Here is a 21,007-nt window from a genome sequence, read left to right on the forward strand (position 1 = left end):
ATGAATATCAATTTACACAATTAAATTTTTTGAAAAAATCCTTTCAAGAGGTGTCCTAGTTTATTTTGGGCGCCACTGTACTTTGATTTCAACATCAACTTTCTGCATATGTATTTCGTTAACATTTACACACCCTTAATTCAAGTTGGTATAAGGGTAAACATTTCCCTGAACTGACAAATAAATGTAATAATTAATAATGTAACTTTATTTATAGGTATTTAACTACATTATTTACATTATATTTTTTGAGCATAACTTAAAAAGTGAACATGAGCGTTTTTATGGACATCGGCAATAAAATCGTTAAAATATTCTTTCAAAAAGCAAATTAATTATTCATCAGATGAATCAAAATCGTCGAAATCACTATAGTCTAGATCATCTTTATCAGCACTATCATTTGCTCTAAGAGCCTCTAGTTTATTTTTTAAATCCTCTTTTTGCTTCTCTTCACTTTTCGCTTCGTCCCCTTCCTCATTTTTTTTACTCAGATACCTTAAAAATGTCCTTCTTTTTCTTTCCGGTAAAGATTGCAACAAGTTTTTCATCTCGTTATCCAGCTTAAGTTGTTCCTGATCATTTGGCTTGCCGGTTACCACTTCTTTGAGCTCACAACATTTTGTGCAAAGACCCAGCTTTTTCCCACAGTCCGTACACATAACATGATAAGCCTGTTTGACATTTTTCTGGTTGCAACGAACACATTTTCTAGGTTGTGTCAGAGGTTTGTACTTTTTGTATTTTATTTTCCACTCTATAATCCCCTTACACTTCACACAAACATCACTGACTTGAATGTTGTTGATAAGCTTGGTTCGCTGACTTGTGTCGTGAAGGTTGTTTTTGAAAGACGTTTGGTTTTTATGTTTTTGAGGACGACTCCTTTGGTTGTTACCCCTTTGTGTGCTCATATCTATAAAAGAAAAAATATATAAAAATAACAAGTTGTGGTGTTTTGGTATTACCGCAAATATTACTTAATACAACTACGGTTCTCTAGAGGCTCCTACGGCAAATAAGTCCGAAATTTTTTAAAAATTTCTTTTTTTATTTAGTATTGATTATGAACGATGAAGTAGACTAATAATAAACAACTGCTATTTAGTCTTCTCAATACTTTCGCGATTTTTCTGCAACAACTTCTCTTCTAGTTTTTTTATTTCTTCCATCTGTTTAGTTATTATTTTCTCAAGCTCCTTGTGTTTTTTTGATAAAAGCTGAAAGTGCTTTTCTTGTTGAGTTATGTACTTTAGTGTTTCACTCTGAGCTATTTCTCCTAAAGTGCGAATCGTAGCTACAAGGTCCTGAAACTGTTGGCTTATTTCTGCTGCCTGAGTTCGAAATTGCGGTAAATCGTCCCATTTTGGTGATGAAGCCCCCGCCTTAGTGGCTTCGGCAATAAGACTAATTTGCTTTTTAAGAGATTCCTTATAAGCTTGGGTAACATCTTTAACAGCTTTCTGTAACATATTCATTAATTCCGTAATAGCGGACTCTCCAAGCTCACAAGCTTGTTTGAGTTTTAAATCGAAATCTTCCATGAAGCTGTTGTAGTCTTTTGAAAGAGGATATGACGTTGCGATAAGAAACACTTTTGGAAAATTTTTTGCTTTCGACAGGGAATGTAAAGCTCGCGCTGAATTCAGCGTATTTACTCTTCTTAAAAGATTTCTTGAGATTATTAGTCTGCTTATCATTTTCGATAATGGTGTGGAAAAAAACCGTAAAGTTACCAAGAAAGATTTATACAAAGTTGCGATGGTTTTACCTGAAATCCACAAACGTTGATTTTTACTGTCAAGGTAACTATTACATGAATTTACTAAGGATAAAGCTAAATGACCAGATTTAAAAAAATGACACTGACATAATTTCGATATTTGTGACTTTTGCCCACTTTTGGCTACAGTTACGCTTAGAAAAATATTTGGCAATCTTTCACACGTCCACACCTTTTTGGAACGTCCACACAAAAGTTCTAATTTTTGTTTTTTTAATAACGTCGACATTTATCTGTTGAATGATAAAATTCATGTTGTGTACTTACGTATTATATCTCTTAATACAATTTATTTATTTAAAAGTTTAAATTTTAGTTAAGTTTCTCTTTAATTATCACGTATGAACTTATAAATCAAAATGTTTTCTTACCACTATTTGAAAACGTGCTTATTTATTGTAATTGTGCCGAAAATAGAAATAAAAATTCAAGTATTGAATATGCTATCCGGGTTTCTTATCAATTATCATTGAGCTCCAGACGTTCAGATATTGAGTTTATCATGTTCTTAGAGAAATTTTAAATCTAATTTTAGTCACGCACAGCATCTATGTACGCTGTACAAAACGGGTCTGAATTAATGAAATTAAATGGAAAACAACTCTATTAAAATAATATTAAATACAAGGAACACGGAAACAAGAAACAAGTTTTTTAAATTCGTTCTTTCTTAGTTACTTCACAGATGGCATCACTGTACGCTTATTAAGCTACTTCGTGTTTGTATTTCGTTTCCTGAAGAAATGAAAATGAACTTGACATAATGACATCTAACCTAAAAAAATTTGATAACATTTTTTTCTCCAGCATGTTTTGACAACTAGAAAACACTTTTCAAACTCAACATCTAAATTTTAACATGCATTGGATATTTAAGGCATACCGTTCTGCTCTACATCGACATCCTGTGATTGTACAGGCTATACAAACAGGCATTCTTGTCAGCGCCGGAGATGCAATCTCGCAAGTCGTAGTAGAAAAAAAAAATCTCAAAACAGCGAACTACAAACGAACAGTGCAATACTTTTGTGTGGGTGCGATTTACTTGGTAAGTACGAAATAAAATAGAAAATTATGAAATATTACTCACCTCGTGTTTTGTTTATACGTAAACGGTATTACAGGGACCTGTTTTGACGGTTTGGTACAAAGTTTTACACAAGTACGTAGGAGCGGAAGGGAAATGGTATGGATTGAAAAAAGTGGCTTTAGATCAGCTTGGCTTTGCACCATTTGGAATTGCGGGATTTGTAATCTCTTCTTGTGTATTTCAGGGACACACATTCCAAGAAACTAAAAAAAAAATGATAGAAGTATATCCTGACATATTAAAGGCTAATTATAAACTTTGGCCTGCTGTACAGTTAATTAACTTTTATCTGATGCCTTTACATTACCAAGTGTTGTACGCGCAAGTAGTTGCCTTGTTTTGGAATACTTATGTTTGCTATAAAACTAAACCAGATGATGTTTAAATATACAACGTGTACATAAGTGATTTTGGTATCAAGAATGGTTGTCAAATTACTTTTGTTAATTGTTTTGCCGCTTTGTTATCACAGTGAGGTGACTTTTTTGACTTCTCAAAGTCCCCTTTGATACCAAAATAATTTATACATACGTTGTATTTGTATTTATGTGTTTATTTGAAATAAGACCAAAACAATATATTTTTGTAGCACAATGATATTTACTGCATTTTTTTATATGCTTCTGAGATTGTTTGCTTTCTTTTCCGTTTGCAGTATTAATATACCGTTATTTCGTTTCACATATATTTTGGTTTATAATTTTTTGATATACATATTTGTTATTTATATGCGACGATGAGAAAAATGTAATATAAAGCTTGGGACATAATTTTTGTTCGTTTGATATTCTGAATGTTTAAAAGTGATTGTTAAATTTCCTCATTCCTCATATTTTATAGATAACTTTAAACCAAAGGAACCCAAACCAGAATTAGAACTCAAGTGCCCAAATTTAAAGAGGTTAAGAAGAAGTTCATTCCCATTTCAGTTCCACTGAACAGAACGTCTAAAAGAGAAAAAAAAAAGATTATGTAATAGTACCCGAATTTTTACAACACGATGCAAGACAAGCATGGATTTTTTTAAAGATTTGTCTTTGATAGACATTTTGTCTTGTCAGATTACCGTTAATTTGAAAGTTTGAGTTGAAAATGCAACGATCAAAGACATACTTTCAAAAATCCATGGTTGTTTTTGATCGTGCTTTTTCTTTCTGTCTGGTGCCCACACCGTTTCAAAAAAAGTTTGACACAATTTATTTTATTATCTCCGGCACGGTTCTTCTAATTTTCATAAAATTCTGCAGGACAGAAATGGTATGAGATGACATTACATATTTCAAAATTAATCGTGTAAGCTTGCTCAAAATCGGATGACGTCAACTCAAAAATTGTTATTTATGATATAAATGTTAAAAGTGGGATTCCCCAACCACACGAACAAAAATAAAATCACTTTTAGCATGAATATCATACACCACTTTTTATACACCTACTAATTTTAACATCGGGGTAGATGGATGTGAACAAAGTTATAGAAACTGTCAGTTTGTTCTTAGTTACAAATCTATGGTTACAAACAAAACGTTCCATAAATGTTTACAAGCATGAATAGTGAAGAAAACGATGCAGTGCCAGACAAAATCGAAGAAGCACTGAGAGAGCTACGCTGGATTTGCTCCCGACGAAGTAGAGGCAGCAGTACGAGATCGCTTACAGCCGATTTTTTACTTTAACACTTGTCTTAAAAGTAATTTCAGTTTTAACACCAGTGTCATGAAGTGACACGTTTCGTGACAGACGTCAGAAAGCCTACTTTTAATAGTGTTTGTTCAAAAAAAATAAATTCTGACTATATAACTACATTTCCGTAATACATATACTTTTTACACACTTATTTTATGGATTATTTCAGGAATTTTCGTCTACTTTTCTTATTAACTGGCAAGATTCTGTTAGTGTTGTGATATCCCAAACATTCCGCCCTAAATTGACATGTGAAAAAAATTAAAGCCCGCGAAAAATGAAAAAATTTGACCTTGGCTGTGATCGTTTGACAAAATGGGATCCTACATTGATTTTTACTTCCCGAGCGTAAGCAAAGGAAGTATTGTAATCGAGTCCGTCGGCCGACTCTCTACTTTTACGTTTTCTCGATCTTTCATGACCCCTAGAAGACGAAGAAATAGGTCTCCCATTTCCGTCTGTCTGTCCGTCTGTCCGCCTGTCTGCCGTCCCGGATTTTTATTAGACAGATAATCTCCGAAAGTACCGGACCGATTGTTGTGAAATAGCGTTGTAGATGGTAAAACGCTAACCAAAATTTGTCTAATCATCCCCACCACTAATGCGATGACGTCACTTCAAAATTGTACATAGTAAATGGGTCTTAAATTGTATAAAATAACATAGTCCTACACATGTAGTTTACGACCCCGAATTGAGTTTTTACCCGAAACGTCCAGATTTTTGAAAAAAAAATCAAAATTATAAAACAACATTTTGCAATTTAATTTTGAATCTACTAACCCGAATGTTTTGAAATGTTGTAGATGTTTTAAGGCTCTAAAGAGCATCATAAATCTTTAGTCAAAATATATTTGGTTGTCCCCTCCAAAAACTTGATGACGTCAGCTCAAAAGTTTGTCGAATAAATCCTATCTAAAATGTACAAAATATAATGCGTCTGTACTTGTGATATATCACTCCATTCATATTTTTTGGATTTGCATATACAGGGTGACTCAAAAAAATTAATGAATGCGCAAAATTTATTTTACTGATTTACTCAGGAACTACAAAACCGAGTGCTTTGAAATCTTGAAGATGTTTTAAAATTATCATAAGCATGGTAAATTTTTGATCAAAATGTATTTGGTCGTCCCTCCTAAAAAATTTATGACGTCACCACAAAATTTTGCTGAATAAATCCTATCTAAAATGTACAGAATATGGTGAGTCTCTTCTTGTGATTTATCATTCCATTCAAATTTTTTCGATTTGCATATACAGGCTGACTCAAAAAACTTAATGAATGCGTGAATTTATTTTATAGATTTAATCAGGAATTACAAAACCGAATGCTTTGAAATCTTGGAGATATTTTAAAGTTATTATAAGCATGGTAAACTTTTGTTCAAAATGTATTTGTTCATCCCTCCTAAAAAAATTGGTGACGTCACCCTTAAATTTTGCTAAATAAATCCTATCTAAAATGCAAAAAAGATGATGAGTTTGTACTTGTGATTTATCATTCCATTCATATTTTTTAGATTTTCTTAAGAGGTGGCTCAAAAAAAATTAATGAAGTCAATTTATTTTATTGATCAAATTAAAGGCAACACTTATTATTAGTATTACATTGGACCAACCCAATTTGGTAGACACAAAATTTTTTAAAGTAAAAACTCGGTTGAAACATAAGGGTAACACGCTTATTTACATCTACTTTAACATTACAGACGTGCATTTGTTTTGTGCGCTGACTAGGTTCCGCGAATGTGGTATAGACATATTTATAATCAACCAATTGTGAATTCCACTGTCAAAAATTAAAATAAAACCCAATGTTTTATATAATAAGCGGAAGTCGAAGCAATAAAACCGATGGTCGTTTTGTTTACAGTTTCTCTGTTTGACTCTCACGTATGCTGTTACGCTTGTCATCTTAAATTAAGAATGCTTATACATACACGATTTTCAGTTCCCTCTCATATTACACGCCGGCGCCGTATACGTGAGTAAATTGTTTCGTTATTTTATTGATTATAACAAATCAGTATTTAAAACGACCCAATTCATTTTCCCGAAAATTTGGGAATACAATAATTTTATTCTTAGTATTACACTACATCTATCCCAACTGATATACGTGTCCTTGCAAAAATGTTGATGACGTCATCGCAATTTTTTTTAAATTCCCACTACAAAAATGTAATGAAAAAAAAAACACAATAGGCATGCAGTCGTCAAGTTTCCGACAGCGAGGGAAGTACTGTCTAAACTCTTTAGACCATTTTTTTTTTGTGGCGGAATGCATTCAGATGCAAGTGGTGGACCCCAAGGTTGGAAAAGTACCGCTAAATAATACACAAAATATATGGAGGACACAAAATCATTTATTCCTCAACTGACAAAAGAAAAAAAAAAATAGCTGCGACAAAGTTGTGTCGGTTGAAGACACCTCTTAATGCTCAGCTACAAAAAAAAACTTGCATAACTTTGAACGGAATTAAATTAAACATTCTGAATCAATGCAAATACTTGAAAATCACAAATTTAATAAAAACAAAAAACTCTGAATTAAAGTAACTGGATGCAAATACACAAGCTATTACGGACGTGTGGCGGCAAACTTAAATTTATGGCAGTCAACAAGAGAACAAAATTTTAATAAAATTGTATTCAGCGACAGCGGCACCAGAACGCTATAAGTGTATGGCGATCGAACTATATCAATTTCATTCTAGAGCACAGCAAAAATACCCATGGGGGCGTTGTAACACGAACGGAGTTTGGGGCTCCTGGTTGTGGCTGCTCTCCCTCCACGACGGTGATTCTATTCTATCTGCAAGCACTGCCGCACAGCACCCTTCCATTACGAACATGCCGTACGAGCAGGCCGTTACGGTCGCAAACTAGTTAGTGGTTGGGTCCCGGCTATTGGGCCAAGCCGGCAGCGTCACGTCATACCGACCCTCCCTGACTTCTTTCCTAGGTCTGCATCCTTTGTGCAGATGGCGCGACCGCCAGCTCGAGAGGGAACCGCGCATTCCGCTTCCGCCACGTGTTTCTCTATTATTTACCTAAATTCTATTTAAATGTTCTCTTTCTGTAACCTTGATATTAAACTATAACTGAACAAGTGTTAAGGTTTCAAAAAAAAGCAATAAACAACATTTGAATTCGCCATACGGTCGCGTGAAATTTGAAACAGCAAAGAATTGTTCTCTGAGATTAAGCTTGGACATCAGATAATTTATATAATGGAAGCAACAAATCAACAAAATATTTACATTAAAAAAAAAACTTAGCAAAGATTTATAAAAACAAAAAACAATCTGGTGTGAAGTAAAACTTGTGCAGATAAAAATATTACGTGAGGTTAGGAACTGCAGAGCATGAAAATTTATGTTTAATTTAAATTATACAGCAAAGAAAATAACTGAAGTTAAAATTGTGAGATAGAGAAAAATTACATGAGGTGAAAAATTGCAAAGCTAACAACACTACATGAGGTTAATATTTTATGTCCATTCGAGTTATTGGTTAATTTTTAAAAGTGAAGTTATTCAGCTGAATTGTGGGCCATTGTTTTACATTCCTCCAAACAAACACATAAAAACATAGCAGGCAATGTAGAGGTTCAAAATGGCATTGGACGAATGCGTCGTTAAAAAAAAATGCGCCAAAAATATGTCTCCCAGAAATGTGATCAATCCTGTGGCGCTGTGCAAATAATGGTCTGAATCAAAGAAATAAAATGCACGTCCCACATGACCCACAACGTTGTTAATTTGTTCAACGAGATTTTACAGTTCAACCATGTGCTCGGTTTGAAAATACTTTTTCAACATGGTCACTGTCAGAACAAAGAATTTACCTGATGTTAAATTATGCCACACTTTATCAACGATTCAAGCAAAGAATTATGTCATAATCCAAGTGATTGGTTACTTAAAACTATTAGTTTATATCGTGAACTGTCCCCAGTTTATCCTAAACAAACACAAAATGCATTCCTCGTTGCGAGAATTGTCTCGATGATGTGATGACGATAACGATGATAACTGCCTAAGGGAAAAAGATTTAATCCTCCCCAACCTCAGTCCACGAAATTATAAATTCTACCGCACTTTGCACGTCCTTTTCCCAGAGTGGGACAACGTTAGGTTGATTTAACTGCCGTGAATGAACTATTAGCAATCTTGTGTGAGGAATTAAGAAGTGTTATAATGTAACATTTAAGTTACAGTTACTGCCCATTCACAATGGACATAAGGCATAACAAGTACATAAAGCTTACATAAATACATAAAGTTGAAACGATGGAAAACGTGTACCCTTGTTCACAGTGGACGAACGTAATTCTTATGCTTATGAACGTTTTATGTAATCCTTGTGTGCGTACACAAAGTTGAAATAAGTTCAACTTTGTGCACGAATTATGTTAAAATCTAGGGACTTTTGAATGCTGCTATTGAATTCCCTTTGACAGTTGGCACTTGGCACTTCACACCTTTGATTATATTATATAAATTATAATCAAAGCTTCACACTGCGAGTCTGTTTTGTACTGCGAGTTGTCAACTTCGAATATCGTATGAAATTGTAGGTTATATATTTTGATTTACTCAGTTTGAGGTTAGCCGTTTCTATGTTTAGTCGGGAGTTATTCCGTTCTACGTTTGCGCAGTTTAACAATTCTTACAGAGTTCACTCTGTCCACTGTGAACGTAGATAAGCATAAGCCAGACACAAACCAAAAACGTAAATTATGTTATGCGCTCGTTCTTATGTCTTATGTCCATTGTGAATGGGCAGTAAGCATCCAGAAAGCTTATTTATAACCTTAACTGCCCATTCACAATGGACATAAGGCATAACAAGTACATAAAGCTTACATAAATACATAAAGTTGAAACGATGGAACACGTGTACCCTTGTTCACAGTGGACGAACGTAATTCTTATGCTTATGAACGTTTTATGTAATCCTTGTGTGCGTACACAAAGTTGAAATAAGTTCAACTTTGTGCACGAATTATGTCAAAATTATGTTAAAATCTAGGGACTTTTGAATGCTGCTATTGAATTCCCTTTGACAGTTGGCACTTGGCACTTCACACCTTTGATTATATTATATAAATTATTATCAAAGCTTCACACTGCGAGTCTGTTCTGTACTGCAAGTTGTCAAGTTCGAATATCGTATGAAATTGTAGGTTAGATATTTTGATTGATTCAGTTTGAGGTTAGCCGTTTCTATGTTTAGCCGGGAGTTATTCCGTTCTGCGTTTGCGCAGTTTAACAATTCTTACAAAGTTCATTCTGTCCATTGTGAACGTAGATAAGCATAAGCCAGACACAAACCAAAAACGTAAATTATGTTATGCGCTCGTTCTTATGTCTTATGTCCATTGTGAATGGGCAGTTAAAATAGAGGATGAGTCCTGACTAAGTGAATTTCATGAAATCTGCTAGCAAGTGCTGTATCTGAACAAAAACCTGACTGTTAAATTGTGTTAGAACTAGTTAACGATGAAAATCCTGACATGAACTGTGAATTTACAAACGATAAAACAAATTTACACCACGTGTTAGCGTCGGTCGAAATTGGCATATTTCCGCTTGACAAAACCGCAAGAATTAGCTACGCGTGTTGGGAAAACTGTGGCGTCGTCATCGCTACGATTAATAATTGTCGTTAAACCAAAGCTTCCCCTATAGCCTCCAAATCAACTTCTACCAACCCTCTCAGCAGAAATTCCCTAAGAGAGCTACCAACTACCCAAAAAGCGCTAAACGTGCACATGGTTGCATATCTTTAACGATGTTCTTGACTGAATTCTTTTTTCAAATTTTAGTTAAAATCTGGTGATCACAGTGTACGTATCAGAATGAATACATTTATTATCCCCATCAAGAATTTGATGACGACGTCTTAGCATTAAAAAAGACGCTGTGATTTGAATGGGGTGTTATTTATTAAGGGCGAGGGAGTCAAATGTCCAACTTGCAGATTTTTCGTTTTGTAATTTTCGCACTATGCCCTGGCGCTAAAGTTTTTAAGCATTTTAATTATAGCGGAAAATTCAAAATAGTTTTGTCTGTCACTGGACAGAGTATACTGAAGCTAATTATACGTAAATTGCTAGTTAAGCAAAAAAGTTAAAATTATTTATTTAATCTACTTAATTGATAGAATGTAGACCTTCAGAACAACGTACGGAATGCTCCTGCTTGCTATAACGTGAACTATCATCAAAAAAGCACAAGATTTCGTGGCGAAAACGGAATACACTATTTCTAATTAAAGCTCACGGTTTTTTTCTCAAGTCAATTTGCCCTAACAGATGTTAAATTGTAAACTTGATTGGGGGTCCCGGGTCCGCGTGAAACGGGCAGTTTGGTAATAGTTGGATGTTTTACGAAGGCGGGGTAGAGCGTATAATATACGGCAGATTTTTTGGGGATAAAGAAATCGTGTTGTTTTACTGGACAATTGAGTAAAACTGGTAAAATCATCGGAGAACGAGGAACTTAAATTTAGCTCTCGTTAAAAGGTCTTCAGTTTCTGATTTATCGATTGCCATTAGTTTTACCATCCAGTCATACTTTAATTAAGATTTAATCTGTTTTTTATGTTTCTTTTGCAGCTAGTTTCCAAATTTTCCCTCTTCAGAACAGAGGAATGTTGCCCTTCATATTTTGCATTTTGATTTAAGAGCACTTTTCCAAGCTTAGGGTTCACCACTTTGCGTTCCAGTTTCTTGACAATCACAGGTCGAGGCCAAATTTTGTGTTTTTCTCTGGTTTTGAAAGTTTGTGCGGGATGTTTGGGTTACCATACGAGGTTATTAGGATTTTTACGTCCATTCAGTAGTGATGAATTATAACAAATTAAATGCGACACTTTTTTTTATTGTTTTTAATTCCATTTATTTTGTACATTATATGATACACATCAGTAACAGAAGACATCTACATATTAAAAATTCAATTATTAAACACATTATAAAATATACTATATATCTGTGTCTTTTATAACAGAACATTTTAATATTATTTAGCTACTAAGAAAGTTACAGATGTGAACAAATAGTCGTTGTATGTCCACAAAATATACATCATTCAGATCAAATCCTCTCCTTACAAACGTTGTGGACACTTATATTACTTAAAAAAATATCAACATTCAATCATTATATACGTTTTAAGAAGGTAGACAAATTTAGGTACATTTATGCATTTTAATACTGTATAGGCCGATAAGCGTCAACATAAGTGGATATGAGCAAATAAAATTTAATATACAGGTGCCTTTTTAATAAATTAGGAAAACTGCATGAAGAATGACTAGTATTACATACTCGTATGATGCAGAATCACTGTTTTGTTACGTCTTCACGTTGTTGTGGACAGACTATAGTTTACCTAGTGTAGACAGGACTTTACGTGTATATTATGAGACACCTGTATCACTACCATTACTCTATCGGATGGAAATTTCCTACTCTTTTTGATATATCCAATTACTTTAAGTAAAATTAATATTCAGCTATTTCGAAAAACTATTCAGTTGTCACAGACGGAGAGCGAAGAAAGAAAGCAGCAGGTGAAGATTTCATCGACAAATTCGATGAAACCTGTGCTTGATTTATACATTATTGTCGTAATTTCCGGAAGCTCGTGATTGAAGAAATGCTCTTTTGCCCAGTGATAACAAGATCTGTCGGTTCCGATTAGCTCCTTCTTTGGCCTTCTTTCTTGCAATTTCCAGTAAAAGTCGGTTGCGAAGTACGTCCAAGGAATTTACAATAGAGAGGGACGCTCCAGATTCTCCCAAAGCTCCTGCTCTTTTACTTCGCGCTTCTGGACTGAGCTTGTTCTGAAAAATATAACAGCAAGTCAATTACAACGGTTAAATTAAACACAGTGTTGGTTACGGTAAATGCAAAATCGGTTCGGATCGGAAAGCCATTACGACGACATTTATATCCAAATTTACAAACAATTTATGCAAACCGCAATCGGCGCGAGTTAAACAAAAACGGATAAGCTGATTTCCTTCCTAGTTTTGTTTACCGGATTTTCTTCAAATCCTCTTTGCGCAGCGTCAATGAACTGTAAATTTCTAGACAAACGTTAAGTTATTCCTTTCAACAGCCAATGAATAGAAATTTCGCACGGCTATTGTAAGCGGCACTTATATATTTTCTGGTACCCCTAGATCAGTAGCATGAACTGAATACCGACTAAATTTTACAAAAGGGTATCATTAAGCGTAGAATATTGTGAAATCCGAATCCTCAAATTTACCTTTTACGCGAATAAGAACAGTAATAATTCTTTTCCTTATTTCAAAATAAAGAAAGTTTCATTTATTTTTTATCTATGTAATTACTTCGAATTTCAGTCTGCTACTAATAAAATATATAAAAAATTGTTTTCTAATTGTTGCATACATAATTTAGTTATGCTATTTATAGATGTAATATTACGACATTCTTTTTTATTTTTGGAAAAGTTTGGTCACAAATGCCATGTGGATGTGCATGTTACATCCTCAAGTTCTCAAGTTTTCTCCCGTTGGCGTTGTATTAAATTTATACGTTTTAACGCAAATGGTGGTCTAAATTTATTTAGCGAAACCTTATAAACCACAGTTAGATAAGCCCAGTTTCTTAAATATATTGTAACAGTTGCTTCTACAAAATTTTGTTTTTTTATGATAACACCTACACCGGGTGTCCCAGTTATCTGTTCCACTCACTTTAATATCTCAGTTATTTGAAAAGATAGAAATTTAGAAGGTTAATTCACATCTATAAATCTATGAAACATAATATACATTCGCTCACCAAAGTTTGTCTGATCATCCCCACTGACAATGCTAGGACGTCACGTTAACATTCGGTATAGTACAAAATTTATTTAAATTTTATATAAAAAAAACTTTTTAACTTATGGTTTATTAATCCGTCTTGATTTTTTATCCTAGATATTATATCGTTTTTCTTTGTTTTATTAAGTGCGTTAAATAGAATATTTTATTTTATAATAGAAACATCATTTGTTCTCCTCTTTTTTGTTTTTATAATTTTTTAAAGCAATTCTTAAGTTAATCACAAAAAACTATATATTGTTTGAGGCACCTAAAAATGCATGTTCATGCAGTATGCGCATTTTATACAGTGTGAAAACTACTTATGAAATCAATTTAGTACCTAATTGTCGTGATAATAGTAAAATAAATGAAGAATTTTGTATAGAAGCATTACACAAACCCGTAAATTTTTTTTAAATAGTAACAAAATTGAAAATTAGTCGTATTTTGGTCTTTTTAAGAACAATCAGAAAGTATTGTCGTGTTTGTCTTGAGCGTAAGCAAAGGTCGAGTCCGTCGGCCGACTCTCTGATTTTACGTTTTCTCGACCTTTCGTGACCCCTAGAGTACGAAGAAATAGGTCTCCCGTTTCCGTCTGTCTGTCTGTCTGTCCGTCTGTCTGTCTGCCATCACGGGTTTTTATTGGACAGATACACTAAGCAGAATTTGTCTAATCATCCCCACCAATAATGTGACAACGTCATTTCAAAATTGTATATAGTTTTTACCCGAAACGTCCTTACTTTTGGAAAAAAATCAAAATTATAAAACAACATTTTGCAATTTAATTTTGAACCTGCAAAACCGAATGTTTTGAAACCTTACAGATGTTTTAAAGTTATGATAAGCATGATAAATTTTTAGTCAAAATATATTTACTTATCCCTCCAAAAAATTGATGACGTCAGCTCAAAATTTTGACGAATAAATCCTATCTAAAATGTACAAAATATGATGAGTCTGTACTTGTGAATTATCATTCCGTTCATATTTTTTTGGATTTGCTTATACAGGGTGACTCAAAAAAATTAATGAATGCGTGAATTTATTTTATTGATTTAATTAGGAACTACAAAACCGAATATTTTGAAATTTTGGATATGTTTTAAAGTTATCATAAGCATGGTAAATTTTTGATCGAAAATGTATTTGCTCATCCCCCTAAAAAATTGATGACGTCACCTCAAAATTTTGGCGAATAAATCATATCTAAATGTACAAAATATGGTCTGTTTATACATGTAAAATATCATTCAATGAATATTTTTTAGATTTGTTTATACAGGATGACTCAAAAAAAATCATTGATAACTCAATATATTTAATTGATTAAATCAAAAGTTGCAAACCTAAATACTTTGAAATCTTGCAGTCGTTTTAAAGTTATTGTAAACATGGTGAATTGTTAATCAAAATATATCTGTTTATTCCACTCAAAAAATTGATGACGTCATCTCAAAATTTTGCCCAATAAATTCTACCCAAAATGTGCCAAATATGATGACTTTTTAGTTGTGATTTATCATTGCATTCATATTTTTTAGATTTGTTTAAACAGGTGGCTTAAAAAATTAATGAATTGATTAAATCAGAAACGGCTCACTCCGTTTTCCCAGAAAATTTTGGGAATACAATACTGTACTACTACAATAATTTTTAGTATTAGGTACACTGCACCAATCCAAGTGGATATACGTGTCCTCACAAAAATGTTGATGAAGTCATCACAAAACTGTGTAAAGTGCTGGATATTTTTCATTGTACTTTAGGAGCGAGGGAAGTTCTGTCAAAACAACTTTCGACCAATTTTTTTAATTGTGTAGATTGTTTGACTGGAGCGTAAAAATGCAATAATCTCAAAAACCCTTGAAAATACGGGTAAAAATTATGGTTTCCTTGAAAAAGTCTTTGAATAAGGTATTATGTATAAATTATAAATAACATAAAAACTATAGTATTCTATTAAAAAAAATGCATTTGACGTCATAGCTCACGTCATAGCACCTTTAAAAACACAATTAGTAGAGAGCGGTGGATTCTATGTTGAACAAAGACCCAAAAAAGCTCCTAAAATAGGCCACTTAAAAGTAGAGAAAAAAGGCTTAAAAAAAACAGACTAGGCACTTTAGGTACTAACTTTTTATTCATGAAACAAATTATGCTATTTGTTTTAACTTCCCGAGCGTGGGTATCTCAGGAAATGTACAATAATCGGATTCATCCTCCGAATTGCTATTTTCGTGTTTCCTGACGTTTCATAACCCCTAGAGTACCAAAAAATAGGTCTCCCGCTTCCGTCGTCTGCCGTCATTAAGAAAACTTTTAAGTTAACAAATTGCACAAAGGAATGGGTTTTTAATTTTTAATGAAATTACTAAAATCCAACCTATTGAATATTTTTTCAAATATAATATAACAAGTGGTCTGATTTTTTCCGACAAAATTTGTGACACAAATTAACGAGTAGCTGTTGCGACGAAAATCACACGAGTCGACGAAGGAGACGAGTGTGATTTTCCAAAAGCAACAGCTACGAGTTAATTTTCACACAAATTTTGCAGAAAAAATCAGATCACGAGTTATATTCGGCTTGACAATCCAAAGAGAAAATTTTTATTTACTTTTTACGGACAATAATTCACATAATTTATAGTTAGCGTATTCGTTGAGTAACCATACCTACTTAGTCTAAATAGTAACAAAACAACAAAGCAAAACGTAAATAAATTTCTAAACATCAAATTTTGTGTGTGCTGCTGGTTGATTTTCTTAATTCTGGGAGCAAGATTTGGTAATAAGACTGTGTATGAAATTCGAAATGCAGTGAAAGAAAGTCAGTGCCGGAAGACCGCAAGAACGCAAGATTCAATTTCGAAGCAGTTTACAGAATTTTGTGAAATACGGTAGTTTGCTATAAATAAAGCAGTCGGAATGAACGAGGTGGCCAGTATTTTGGAAGATTATGCCTTTAACGCCAACAGAAAAATAATTTGTATTATCGTTTTTTTTATTAAAGTTCATTTGACAAGTTTGACAAATTAATTTGACATAATTTATTTCGCTGAAAAACAGTGTTGTTGCCTGACAGAAGAATGTTTTTTCACTGAAAAAATTTTTCGGTGAATGCCATTGGACAAATTTCAAACAATTCTGCCATTGTATTGGTTAAAAATTTTCGAGTTGGATTGTCAAATTAATATATCTTTTTGACAAAAATTTGACTGTACCATTTCAAAAATTTTAAAAAAACCTTGATTGAAAAACTCGAGTCTACGCCGATTCAGATGATCGACCTTATTGATGTTTAGGAATCTCGCTAAGTTCAGTGCATATTTTTTATTTTTTTGTCTTCATAAGTCACTTTTTGATTTTCAGCAGTGACGCTATAAGTTTGCAAATATAATCTACTTTCCAAGCGGGCGTCAGGCAACTTTCATGTTTTGTCGACGTTTCAAGACCCTCATAGTACGAAAAAATAGGTCTCCCGTTGTCGCCTACCTGTCTGCCGTATGTCGTCTGTCAAATTTTATATGGACTTTATAAATATAGTGTATATGGTCAAACGCTAACCAAACTTTGTCTAACCAACAATGTGATGACCTCAAAATTTTGCATTGTAAATGTTATTTAAATTTTATAAAATAACATACTCCTACACTTGTGGTTTATGAATCCGACTTGAATTTTTACCTTGGACGCCCAGATTTTCAAAAAAAAATCCAAATTTTATAATGTTGTTTTACAATTTAAGCTTAAAACTCCATCCGCTTATCTCCCTCCCCCCTTAAAATCTGCAAAACATTATGAGTATATTTGTGGATTTTATCACTGCATTTCTAATTTTTCGACGTTGTTTTATTGAAAGTGGCTAAACTATGGTCGCCGGAATTATTATTTCAGCATTAATTAACTAAATGAATATTTTTATTATTAAATACGTTCGTAATTAACTTTTTTAGGGCTTTTGATGTATTGTCCAATTTAGGTATGTAGTATACAGTTACAAATAGACAATTACTCAAAAACAACAATTAGTACATTTGTTGTAAAACGCATAATTTTAATGGTGAAATACATAGCAAAATATAAGTTAAATGTTCTAGTAAAACTATGATCACTTCTCAAAAATCGAGAAGATACCAGTGGCGGCTCGTGACTGTCTGATGTGGTGAGGCGATAATAGAAGTTTGACAATAATAACATTAATATTGAGAAATGTAAGACCCAAGCAATCAGAAAAGGCGTGTTTCACCAAGTACCACATATAACACAGAATAAGGAAATAATTGAAGCCCAAGAACGAAACGATACATACAAATATCTGGGTTTCTGTCAATCCTCCCACATCAATCATACCAAAACGAAAACACAGTTGAAAGATCAATACGTAGCGAGATTAAAATTAATATTGAAGACACAGTTAAATGGAAAAAATTTAATGAAAGCAGTAAATACATTCTGCGTTCCACTGCTAACATATTCTTTTGGAGTCATTAAATGGTCCAAAACTGATCTTGAAAATTTAAACATCGCAACAAGGAAAATCTTCACACAGTATAGAAGGCATCACCCAAAATCGTCGATTGAAAGATTCTCATTACCAAGACAGAATGGAGGAAGGGGTTTCCAGAACTTAGAAAACTTATATCAGAGACAAATCTCAGATTTGAAGAAGTATTTCTTGAAACGAGCGGAAAGAAATGAAATGTTTCGCACCATCACAAGAGCAGATTTGAACCACACACCCTTAAATCTGTCGAACACCGAAGAAATCCACACCCCCCAAACAATAGATAAAATAATAAGTGGGCTAAAACAAAAACAACTGCATGGAAAATTCTACAAAGACTTAGAAGAAAATCATGTCAATAAGAAGATGTCATTGATTTGGTTAAAAAAATCAAGTTTGTATGCCGAAACAGAAGGATTTGTGTTTGCTATTCAAGACCAAGTAATCAATACCAAGAATTATAGAAAATACATCATCAAAGATCCGAACATAAAAAACGACTGCTGTCGCCTATGCAAAGCAAAACCTGAAACGATCCAGCACATAATCTCTTCTTGCAGCATCCTAGCACAAACTGATTACAAAGCTAGACACGACAACGCAGCCAAAATCATTCACAAAGAATTAGCAACACTTATGAACTTAATCGAAGATACGACACCATATTACACTTACATTCCGTCTCCATTCCTTGAAAATAACAAATACAAATTATACTGGGATCGCACAATACTTACAGACTTAAACATTACAGCTAACAGACCAGACATCATACTTATCAAAAAACACACGAACGAAGCCATTCTCATTGACATTGCTATTCCTAACACAAACAACATTATTCAAACATACGACACCAAGATTTCAAAATATCTATAATTATCGATAGAAATGAAATCCATGTTGAATCTTAAAAAAATTTCAATTCTACCCCTAGTTATCTCTAATGTAGGTGTAGTTCCAAATAGCTTAGTTGAGAATTTAAAGTCTTTGCATTTGAATGATTCAATAATTGTCAAAATTCAAAAAGCTGTTTTGTTAGGAACATGTCATATTGTTCGTAAGTTTCTTGAACAGTCTGATCATGTCAGTCAGATTAGATTAGCACCAGTAGGTCAGAGTAGTGTAGGTCACTTTTCATGTGATGCGCGGATAAATGGTCGGTAGTTACGCTGGACTTTTGGGGATGGGGTGAGATTAGAGAATAATAGCAGACTAATTTGTATGCTGTAATTCTAGAATCTCGAAAGTTGTTCTGTTAATCTAATCAATGCATATCATTACTTGGTCTTAGTACCCGTAATGATAGAAGTCTTGCCTGAATGCCGGTCATTTCCGGGTCAGTGGTGGGTCTTAATATTAATAATCAAATTAATTAAATTCATGTGATTAATGCTAATTAGTAATGATAGAAGTCTTGCCCGAATACCGGTCATTTGCGGGTCAGTGGTAGGTCCTAATAATAATAATAATAATATTAATAATAACACCCATAACACATTTAAGCAGCAATGTTTTTACAAGTCAAAATTTTGTTCAAACTAGGACTTTCTTGGAGGGATTCGGGAATAGTTGTTGTGTTCCTTTGTAAAGGTTTTAGGCCAATTGAAATTTTGAATGTGTACTTTGGAACTTTCATGTAACTGTACTTCCGATGAAATTATTTAAATCGTTATTTCCCGGGACGTCAAATATTACGGCAGAGCTATTTATATGTTTCGTACCAAGTTGATTTAAAAGACTTGGAGTACTGACGATTCTGTCGCTTATCAATGGAAGTTAAATGAATTAACGGTTTTGACTGCTCGATATTTAGCAAAATTTGCCGACGTTCTAGCTCGGTTCGCCGTAAAAACGGCGTTTCAAAAAGGAACATGACGAAATGGTACTCGGGATCCATTTTTCACTCACCTGTACCTATGAAAGAGACAAAAACACGAAACATCAATACGTGGGCTTTTACTCACGTTCATGCTAATTACTCACGCACCCCGCAGCCCTTCCGTTCTGTAAAATAAATGGGAAAATGAGTACTCCGAAAATGGCCGAGAAGCACCGAAGATATCGCCTCAGTTCCGACCGAACGCATGTATAGGAGTATAGGAGCTGAGCCATGGAAATCCGTGTCTATGATTGGGCTTCGTTGGTTCAAGTGAACCGACGTTCTGGCCGCTTCAGTTAAAGAACTAGGAGCATAAATCGAACGGTATTCAACCGAAAATGTCAGCAGAAAGTGTAAAAAATTAAAAATCATCTACAGATTTGCCATTTCAACATACTTTTGTAACTAAAAATGCATTGAAAGCTCTTTTTTAATTACCAATTAAGTCAATCTGTTCTTAAGATATATGCTGTGAGGCGCCGCCTCACTTGCCTCATCTGACGAGCCGCCACTGGAAGATACATAATTTTTAAATTACATTATCAAAACTACTTTCCAGTTTCAGCAAGAGAATTGCTTGAATACCTTGCAGCTGAGTTACCTTGGAAATGTCATTTAATTAATACACAGTTCTTTGGTAAGGTCTTAAAATTGAACGACGTGTTACGAAGGTGTTACAATAAGGATTATTTTCTAATAATAATAATTATAACCAGGATGGAAAGTAACTTTGATCATTTACGAAATTTTAAGATTCTCTGGTTATATTTTAAAGAATTGATTATGCAGTCATTAGTAGGTACTATTTATTTATATTTTGCCATGTAATTCGCGATTAAAATTATAAAGTGGTTTTCTGGATTACCTTGTATAGGAAGCCTTGCATGAAAATCTATTTTACAAATAAAAAGGCATTTTTTATAACATTAGTTTTGAAATTACTAAATTCCGAAAGTAGTTTCCACACCAAAATTTTTTTTGTGTGTCAGTTGACGCATCCTCGTGTCAAAATTTTGTTTTCTTGAAATAATTTAAATATTGCAGTGGAACAAGTGAACCAATATGGCAGCTTAAATTTTAAAGCATTTTAACAAACAAATTCATGTCAAGCATCACAGTATTCGACAAGTAATAAAAGTATTCCGTTTAACGTAGGTACTGTCTGTCCCATTATAAATAAATGAGACATTAGAC

At 33.5% G+C, this 21,007-nt stretch overlaps 3 protein-coding genes across 8 annotated transcripts in view; 1 reads left to right on the forward strand and 2 right to left on the reverse strand.

Annotated features, from left to right (window-relative positions):
• Positions 1 to 190: 190 nt before the first annotated feature.
• LOC135122666 (uncharacterized protein C9orf85 homolog) lies at positions 191 to 2,966 on the reverse strand. 4 transcript variants are annotated; one of them, XM_064047011.1, is made up of 3 exons: positions 2,874 to 2,963; positions 969 to 1,771; positions 191 to 916 (listed from the first exon to the last, which is right to left on the reverse strand). In XM_064047011.1, the coding sequence occupies exon 3, from the start codon at positions 912 to 914 to the stop codon at positions 336 to 338; it is 579 nt and encodes a 192-aa protein (XP_063903081.1). In that variant the 5' UTR covers positions 915 to 916; positions 969 to 1,771; positions 2,874 to 2,963; the 3' UTR covers positions 191 to 335. The 4 variants fall into 4 exon arrangements, with proteins under 4 accessions (XP_063903081.1, XP_063903080.1, XP_063903082.1 ...); XM_064047010.1 differs by lacking the exon at positions 969 to 1,771 and having other exon boundaries at positions 2,874 to 2,966; XM_064047012.1 differs by lacking the exons at positions 969 to 1,771; positions 2,874 to 2,963 and adding an exon at positions 2,667 to 2,757.
• On the forward strand, positions 2,643 to 3,258 carry LOC135122667 (protein Mpv17). 2 transcript variants are annotated; one of them, XM_064047015.1, is made up of 3 exons: positions 2,643 to 2,831; positions 2,908 to 2,969; positions 3,058 to 3,178. In XM_064047015.1, the coding sequence occupies exons 1-3, from the start codon at positions 2,643 to 2,645 to the stop codon at positions 3,089 to 3,091; spliced, it is 285 nt and encodes a 94-aa protein (XP_063903085.1). In that variant the 3' UTR covers positions 3,092 to 3,178. The 2 variants fall into 2 exon arrangements, with proteins under 2 accessions (XP_063903085.1, XP_063903084.1); XM_064047014.1 differs by having other exon boundaries at positions 2,908 to 3,258.
• Positions 3,259 to 11,464: 8,206 nt separating this feature from the next.
• The window catches only part of LOC135122668 (uncharacterized), a 124,705-nt gene continuing 115,162 nt past the window's right edge, over positions 11,465 to 21,007 (reverse strand). The window contains exon 3 of one of the 2 annotated variants that reach the window (XM_064047018.1): positions 11,465 to 12,422. In XM_064047018.1, coding sequence (XP_063903088.1) covers positions 12,192 to 12,422 — 231 coding nt within the window. In that variant the 3' untranslated portion in view covers positions 11,465 to 12,191. The remainder of the gene's footprint in view (positions 12,423 to 21,007) is intronic. The other variant, XM_064047017.1, reaches the window with a different exon arrangement.

This window comes from Zophobas morio, unplaced genomic scaffold (assembly GCF_036711695.1).
Source record: "Zophobas morio isolate AGI-343-1 ecotype UQ-CSIRO unplaced genomic scaffold, CSIRO_AGI_Zmor_V1 ptg000005l, whole genome shotgun sequence".
NCBI lineage: Eukaryota > Metazoa > Arthropoda > Insecta > Coleoptera > Tenebrionidae > Zophobas > Zophobas morio.